Genomic DNA, 9,470 nt, shown 5'->3' on the forward strand with positions numbered 1-9,470 from the left:
CAGTTGTTCGATTTTTATTGTGTGATAAGTTTTTTTTTACAGCCGAATTTGAATGCATATAAGAGCTTAAGGAGGTTTTAACTTATGAATTTGTCTATGCAAACTCTCAAAACAACTAAATTCGGCTCCACTTCACTCTTCACATTATGTCCTTCATTATTTATTTATTTTTTTGTTCAAAATACCATGTTATAATAACTGTGGAAAGACATCCATTTTAACGTGAAAATTTGTACATTTTCTCTTAAGCAAAAATATGCTTCAGCATTATTACATAATATTCTTTATCTACTCCCTTTTATTGTAAAAATTTATTCACGCTCAATGTTTTCTTTGAGGTATTCCTATTTAATGTATTTATTCTATTGTTGATTTCTTATCAGGTGTCAGTTTGTGAAATAAATGATCTTTCGCAATAACATATTCAAGTACATGTCTCTCCTCATTAACATTAATTGGTGCACTTGATCTCAAGAAATTCTATTCCATGTTAAGATGTAAATGTTCGTTAGTCCTTTGAGACTCTTGGTGAAAACCGGTTCTTTTAAGTTCAGCGTGTGCTTCAGGTATGTGCCATTGGCATCTCTTTATTAATCTCGTGAAATGCTGCACCTGAATATATTGTCGTTTAATGTTGTGATTTTAAGGTATAAGGGTGTAAAGACAGAATTTTGAATGATAAATTATGTTTTTTAAGGAGTTGCAATTTGAAGTTTGAAAATTTGATGCATTTACAATCTTTCTTTGTGTGGAGATGTTAAGAAGAACCGGTACCATGGAAAAGAGCTGCATTTTTATGTATTCGAAAAGTTTCAGGGTTGAACTAGGAAGGCAGACTTTTAATAGGTTGAAGTATAAAAATATTTTTCTTAGGCAGCAATTATTGATGGTTATGTGTTGAATGAAAATTTTGATGAAGCTTTGAAACTCTTTAAAGACATGTAAATGGAAGGTGTAGAACCCATCCAGCTTTTTATGAATGTTCAAACTCCGCAAAATCGAAATTCTTTCATGCTCCTTTACGTATACTGTATTTCTTTATGTATACGGTATTCCTGCGCAACGCGCGGGCACGAATACTAGTACAATAGAAAAAGAAAAAAAAATCTAAAAATAAACATAATTTTTAGGAGTAAGAGGTCCTTTAAATATTATAATGGGTGGCTCAGCATCCTGAATTTGTAGATATGGGGAAAGCTGGTTGGGAAGTGCAGACAGAAAGTTGTAAAATATTGTAAGTAGTGGAGAGACTTATAAATTGCTAAAGAAAGGACTAAGAAAAGTGGTCCCTATGTCTCAGTATACAAGGTTCTCAGTAAAAGTGAATAGGGAAAAGAGGTCTAAGAAAAGTGGTCTCAATTGCTCTGTCTTAGTATTGGAATATCTCTCTACAGTGTTGAAGACCATGAGTGATTTTCAATTTTACCCCATGTGTAAGCAATTGAAACTTACTCATTTCATATGATCTTCTGCAAAGGCAATCTTGCTTCAGTAACAAGAGTGGTTAAAGCCGTATCACACTAGAGAATTCAAACGCAGGAGTTGATGACTTGACTAAGAAGCAACCAACTGATAGCCAGGACACTATTCGCTCAGGGGACTTTTCCAATTAGGTATCTTTAAAGAAATGCAGAAAACTAGAATGCTTTCAAAAGTAATGGAGGAGAATACTCAATTACCAGGAGCTATAAGGCATTGCAAAAAGATATAAATAGACTGCAACTGCAATTGCACAACCAAAGCACAAGTTTTAATGTGGTTAGAGCCACAAGGAAGACTGCTTACAAAGGAGAGGTTGCTAAAAATACATGTGCATGTGGAGACTGTATACTGTTGCTTATGTGAGGCCCAAGCTGTTGAGACAAACAAGCACTTGTTTGTAGAATGTCACTAGTGAAAGATTGTCAGATCACATCTCATACAATGGACGAATGTGCAATTAAGGAAGGAGACATAGAGCATATACTAGCAAATATATAGAAGGAACGATTGGTGAGGCTTATATATATGTATATAGTGCTTGTATTCATTTTGTTATTAATGGTAATATTCACAGTTATTATAAAAAAAATAAAAATTAAAAATTAAGAAGTGCTAATTTTTTTCACATGAAAAATTAAGCATTTTCTTTATCTCAATACGTTTGATACCAATTTCTTTCTTGTTCATCTCACAAAGAATAACGGTTTTTAATTTAAAAATCTCTAATATTTATATTCATACTTTTTCCTAAAGAAGATATTCTTATGAGGGTTGATATGATATGTATGCCCTCACTAGATGTGATAATATTTACATATTAACCTTATGTGTCAATAATATTTTATTTATTTTTAAACTCTAAGTACCTAGTCAAATAGTACCAAATAAATTAAAATGAAAGAAATAATAATTTTGTCTATAGTTTAAAATTGCAAAAAATGTCTCTCTGTAAATTCCTTTTATTCGCGAGGAGAGATATCAGGTGAGTAAAAAATCTTCTCATTCCCCTTTTAGGAGAACATAAAACAAATATAGAAAAATCAAGGAATATGTCCTTCTATTAAAAATACGGAAAAGGGTCAAATATATCCCTTTACTATTGAAAATTGTTTAAACTTATCCTTCGTTATACTATTTGGCCATTTCAGACCTTACCGTTATACTATGAATTACATTTGCCCTTATTTTTGATAGAGGGCCACGTGGCAGCTCCTCATTAAACGACCCACCCCCAATTTAATCTACCCGGTTCACAAGTCAATTACCCATAACCCGACCCGCTAGTGAATGAAGACAAATGTAGTTTTAATTTCCTTGCTTGGAACTTAATTTGCTCATCTCTTCCAAGCATGTATCAACAAGGAAAATCCAAAAGACCCTTCAATTCATTTTCTTCAGTGCTGGGCCATTCCATAACAGAGTTGTACACCTCGAAGATGCCGAAGATAGAGACGAAGAAGATGAGCTTCTTCAACTTCTCAATAAACAATTCTTCATCAACTTCGTCTCGAACCCGAACCCACAATATTGTTGGGACCACATTTGAACTCCATTATTCAAGTTGTGGACATCAACAACATCGTCATAACTTGATTTCTCGAATTTTGAACATCAACAAAGTATAACCATTTTTGTTATCTTCAAACAACTAGTTATGACATTCCATAAAACCCATCAACTTCAATCCTCTCATTGCCTCTGATTTTTCATTTCAAGTGCTTAATCTGCAATACCTTTTTGCTGTCCATGCTGAAATACAACCTTGGATCTTCCCCTATTATGCAATCAATGGAGATTTCTCTCTCTGTACCAACGAAATTTGCTTTAGTTTTGGAAAGATCCCCAAAAATGTGAACTTTGTTATCTCCTTTGTTGTTAACATCTTAAGACCCCTATTTCTTCTAAAAAAAATAAGGGATTTATGTGGAGATGGAAAGAAGGTGTACTGGTGGAGGATAGATGAGGAGAAGAAATCATAGTATTATTGCGAACTTCATCAGAACCGTTGAGAAAAAATAGATGTGAAAAGATCTGCAGGTTGGGAGACCAAGTGAGAGTAAAGAGGCCGAGGTGAGTGTGGTGAGGGAGGTGGCCAGCTTGGAGTAGCAGCAACTGGTGGTTGCATCGGTGCCGAAACGACGGCCACGTTAAGAGGGCATCAAAAGCAAAAAGAACGGGTCGGATTATGGGTAGTTGAATTGTGAATCGGGTAGATTAAATTGGGGTGGGTCCTTTGATGAGGAACTGCCATGTGTCCCTCCGTCCAAAATAAGGGCAAAAGTGATTCATAGTATAACGGTAGGGTCTGAAATGGCCAAATAGTATAACGAAGGGTAAGTTTAAACAATTTTCGATAGTAAAAGGATATATTTGGACCTTTTCCGTTAAAAATATTCATGGTTTAGCAATTAGCATAGCCCTAGCCCCAGCATAGACTAGTACTCCCTTCGTTTCATATTAAATGAGGTACTTTTCTTTTTAGTCTGTTCCAAAATAAATGACACATTTCTAAATTTGGAAATAATTCAACTTTAAACTCTTCATTTTACCTATTTTACCCTTAATGAGAAGCTTTTATAACCACACAAAAGTCATGGCCCCACAAAGCTTTACCCCTTAAGCTTTTAAGACCACAAATTTCAAAAGTCTTTTTTTTTTCCTTAAACTCGGTGTCGAGTCAAATTATGTTATTTTAATTTGAAACGGAGGGACTAAGTTTTTTCCCTAGTCTTTTCTGGAACATTCGATAGAAAAATTGGCGTAGGCGACTTTGACCATTCCTTCACGCTCTTTCAGCCCAATACATCACCTATATAAACTCACCCTTCTTCCTTTTCGTTCCATTCACAACTTCACAAACAAATTCTTCTCTCCTTTTGCGTAACAACCGAACTTTCTCCCGACTCTTTTTCTTCTTCTTCTCAAGGTAAGCATCTCCAATTCTTCTTTTTCTCTCTTAATTTTTGCGATTTGAAATGATCTATATGTGGTTTTTTGTTGAGAAACATGTCAGATTATATTGTCCTTTTAGTTTTTTTCTGTGTGTTTGATTTATCAAAACTTGGTGAATCACTGCAATCGACATTGTTCTTCGATTAATTCATGTGTAAATTCTCGATTTTGCTTATGGAAGTTATGAATTTGTTGAGCTAGGGTTTGTTGCCTTTTTTTCGTTGTTTTTGCTTATTATGGTAACTTTTTCCTTTTTTTGATGTATTGGAATGTGATGGATCTGTGTGTGACACGTTTCTTCGGTTAACTGATATTTCCCAAGTTTTCACTAGGAATTTGATGACCCTTAGGGTTTGATGGTTCGATAGTTGCTGTTACATAGGCTTGTTTTGATTTAGGTTGATCAAATTCTGTTCTGATCACGAACATAATTAGAGAAAACTGAGCGGTAAATGATTGTAAGGTGGTTGATGCTGCTGACTCATGATATATCGCTTACATATACTAACTTGGTCTACTGTCTAATTGATATACATTTTTCCATGAATCCATGATGATCGGATAACGAGAATAAGCTTAAGCCTGAGTAGGAAAAGATTTCATCACAAACGAACTTAGATAGAGGACTAATCAAATAAGCGCGCTTCATCCTGATCCTTGTCCTTGAAGGAGAGGGACAAAGAATGGATAATATTTTCACTTGGTTCTATCGTCTATGTAAAACAAGTTGGATCTTGACATTGAATAATTGCTTTTGCTTCCAGACTTTATGATGTGTTTTACCATCTTGTTTCAATTGTGTGCAGATGTACCTTTTCTTTTAAGTACTGGTTGGTTATCTTACATGATTTCTTTGTCCTAAACTTTGTATATATGGTTGCTTGTGTACTATGTTTCAGTAATTAGGAGAACCTAACTGCATTGAGATTGCTTGTGCCTTTATGAAACTCTTGTTCTGGTGTCCTTGAGACAATTAAATATTTAAGTTAGATTCTAAGTGGTAATAATAGTTTCTCGTTGTCCTTTCAGATGCAGATCTTTGTAAAGACACTCACTGGGAAAACCATTACTCTCGAGGTTGAGAGTTCAGACACAATTGATAACGTGAAGGCCAAAATTCAAGACAAGGAAGGGATTCCCCCAGACCAGCAGAGGCTGATCTTTGCTGGAAAGCAGCTTGAAGATGGCCGAACTCTTGCTGATTACAATATTCAAAAGGAGTCTACCCTCCACCTTGTCCTCCGTCTACGTGGTGGCATGCAGATTTTTGTTAAAACTTTAACGGGCAAGACGATCACCCTTGAAGTTGAGAGCTCAGATACCGTCGACAATGTAAAGGCAAAGATCCAGGACAAGGAGGGTATTCCTCCAGACCAGCAGAGGTTGATATTTGCTGGGAAACAACTCGAGGATGGAAGGACCCTTGCAGATTACAATATTCAGAAGGAATCAACCCTTCATTTGGTGCTTCGTCTGAGGGGAGGCATGCAAATCTTCGTCAAGACTTTGACAGGAAAAACTATCACCTTGGAGGTTGAGAGTTCAGACACAATTGATAACGTGAAGGCCAAAATTCAAGACAAGGAAGGGATTCCCCCAGACCAGCAGCGGTTGATATTTGCAGGGAAGCAACTTGAAGATGGAAGGACACTTGCTGATTATAACATACAGAAGGAGTCGACACTTCATCTGGTGTTGCGTTTGAGGGGAGGTATGCAGATATTTGTCAAAACTTTGACAGGAAAGACCATCACTTTGGAAGTGGAGAGCTCTGACACTATTGACAACGTCAAGGCCAAAATTCAGGATAAAGAAGGGATCCCACCAGATCAGCAGAGGCTCATATTTGCTGGTAAGCAGCTGGAGGATGGGCGCACCCTTGCAGATTACAATATCCAAAAGGAATCCACACTCCACCTTGTGCTTCGCCTTCGTGGTGGTGACTATTGAGGATTGAAGTGCTGCTGGGGTTTTATATGAGATGCCCTACCGTCTTTGTTCTAATGGTTTTGTTGTTGGACTTGTTTTTGGTTTTTGAAGTATTCTACTACTGTTGAATGACCAACTTTAAGGGGTTTGCTTTTTTAACTAGATGTTATTCTCTGTTTCTTTTCCTTTGCTCTGCTAAATATTAGGTCATTCTTAATCTGTTTCCCTATCCCTTTCTCTAAAAAGAAGGAAGAAAATAAATTCAACTGAAGGGAGCCAGAAGACAGCAGGCACTCGAATTTGACACTTTGTTGAGTGCCTTACCTGTAGGGGTATTCATAAAAACCCGAAAAATCGAACCAAACCGAAAATCAAACCACACCGACCAAAAAAACCGATACTTTTTGGTTTGGTTTGGTTTTGGTTTTGAATTTTGAAAACCGATCAAATTTGGTTTGGTTTTGGTTTTAATAAAAAAATAACCGAAAAAAATCGAACCAAACCGACTATAGGAGTAGCTATTTCAAATTTATTATTACACCTATATATATGTATATTTTTCTACAAAGTTTCAAAAATTTTATGGTGAATGTTAATCGTTTGCACTTTTAGTACAGTTCTTTACCTTTATATTCTAGTTTGATTGGTAGTTTTCTTTTGTTAAGTATAGGAAACCATTTCATGTTATTAAAAATATATTTTTAATTGAGTCCTTAAATTATTCATCACTATTTGATTCAATTATCATCAATATATTTTAGTGAATAATAGATTTCTCAAAGGGCAATTCATTTGATAGTGTTACGTTGAAAATGTGGTCGCCGGAATATGTGTTTGGTAGTGTATGTCATATATTTAAGAAAAAACCGATAAATAACCGAAAAAACCAAAAAACCGACAAAACCCGACATAAACCGAATCGAGAAAAAATCGACTTAATTGGTTTGGTTTGGTTCTAATATTTGAAAAATCGACTTACTTGGTTTGATTTATTTTTAGGGAAAAACCGATCCAAACCGAACCATGAACACCCCTACTTACCTGGGCTTTCTATGTTAGAAGAATTCGGAACTTAACTTGCAGTAACAACCTACAGGTCTAGCAAAGCTGCATTCGCAGTTAGTTTTGTTAACACACAAGAAAAAGAAGAGGGAAATGGATTTTCTTATGGAATTGAAGTAATACTCCGATGCAAGAGCTACACAGCAAATTGCCAAAGTCAAATATCACCTATAAGAACGTCTTCATCAACATCTTCGCTATTTTTTATTCAAGGACATATCTGCAAGTAAGACCCAAGCAAAAATTGTAGAAAGTACAAATTCACAACTCATGCAAGTGAAAAGAAATAACACTCCCAAACTAAATTCTATTGTTCGTGAAGCTCAACCATTTTTTCCAACCACTGCAATTGTAACTTTGGGTCTTCCTATGCGAAAAATATTTCTCTCATAGGTTGTGTGACTACGACGAGTAACATACTCGCTTACTACAATAAATCACCATCAACAATCATACCAGGAAAATTACGAACAACATCTATACCACTCTTAAAACTAAGTGAACTATCTCTTGGCCCCATAATCATTGAAGAGCGTGATTCCATAGCTTCTGCATTTCTCTCCATTGCTGCGCTAATCCTCAAACTTATTGAATTGATTTTTTTCCTCTTCAGTTGAACCCTTTCATTTCCTGGTTTTATAACTACACGTTTCAGTTACTTTTGGTTCTTCTAGATTAATTTGATCCAATTAATCATCCGTATTCTTTCTTGCATCATTATCCACAACCTCTTCATTATTTGTAGGAGTTCCAAACTCGAATGATTGCTCAAGTTGAAAGCAATTACTTTCTTGTATGTCATTTGATAACACTCCACCTAATGGTGCGCATGCATATTCACCAGCAGCAACAACGTTCTTAAACTCTATCTGTCTCGCCACCATAAACCTTTATCTCCTTTTCTATATTTGGATTGATGAAAGAACAATAGAAAAAATTTAGTGTTTGAGACAAAATAATAATACATCATTATGTTTAAGAGAAACTAAATAGCAGAACTCTAAATATTTTTAACTTCCTATCCCACTATTCAACACGCACTTGAATTGTCTTTTTCTCAAAGTCCGACCCTAATTAATGAAGTCTTCTTTCCAACTAGAGCATCTAGTCTTTCCAAATAGTTTTAAGATTATCCCATTTGTTCTTTCACTTGATCCTTTCATTTTTTTTTTTTCCAGTTTTGACATTGAATTTCCTCACCAAATTAGACCATCCTATTTAGCGTCAGGATGATTTCCCACCATAATTTTTTCCACACATAAATTCAAAAACAATTCTATGATTTCTGCATTAAATTTGGCCTTTTCAATATTGTTATCTTGTGACAATTCTTACTCTTGTCACTATGCATAAAAAAATGTAATGAATACTAAGAAGAGATCTGCAGAAAAAATATTATGATACACCATAGAGAAATTTGGATGGAGAAAGCAATTTACATGAGTTTTTCACCCAAAATATAGACAAAATCGAAGAATGGCATTCTGTGTCAAGAGAACACCATATTCCACTGTAGTTGGCAGTAGCACATATTTCAATATAATATTTTTTATACTAAGCTTAATGGCAATTGATTATTGCCGCTGAAATCCATATAGAAGTCACCAACTATTAAACTACTCCTAACATTTTACTTCCCAGTGCATAACAATACGTTATTCCAATTTAGCATAATAGTAAAAGAAGCAACGTAATTGGGGGCATCAGCGATTTACAGAATACGGAAAACGGTATATATATTAGAGGTCCGTAGAAGAAAATAAAGAGACGAGACGTTAGGTATATATAAATTTTTTATAAGGGTATTTTTGTCATGAAATAAATTAATCTCTTGTTCTACAATAACCAGATGCCACATCGCTTCAGTTATGCCTCAGGCCTTCATTTCTTGAGATATTGAACATATTTACTCGACCTCAAAATGAACATTGTTGATTGCTCTATGACAAGTTGGTCAAATACTGAGATGACATTAATCCACGAGATTTTTACCTAGTCATGCTGCATTTTAATCCTTTTTCTTTTTGATCGGAGAAGCAAGTTCA

The 9,470-nt window shown here is 35.2% G+C and overlaps 1 protein-coding gene across 1 annotated transcript; it reads left to right on the top strand.

The window, feature by feature from the left end:
- The first annotated feature begins 4,291 nt into the window (after positions 1 to 4,291).
- Positions 4,292 to 6,548, top strand: LOC109211938 (polyubiquitin). Its single transcript, XM_019375538.1, has 2 exons — positions 4,292 to 4,408; positions 5,464 to 6,548. Exon 2 carries the CDS (start codon positions 5,464 to 5,466, stop codon positions 6,382 to 6,384), a length of 921 nt encoding a protein of 306 aa, XP_019231083.1. The 5' UTR covers positions 4,292 to 4,408; the 3' UTR covers positions 6,385 to 6,548.
- Positions 6,549 to 9,470: the final 2,922 nt, after the last annotated feature.

Source organism: Nicotiana attenuata, unplaced genomic scaffold (genome assembly GCF_001879085.1).
Source record: "Nicotiana attenuata strain UT unplaced genomic scaffold, NIATTr2, whole genome shotgun sequence".
Lineage (NCBI taxonomy): Eukaryota > Viridiplantae > Streptophyta > Magnoliopsida > Solanales > Solanaceae > Nicotiana > Nicotiana attenuata.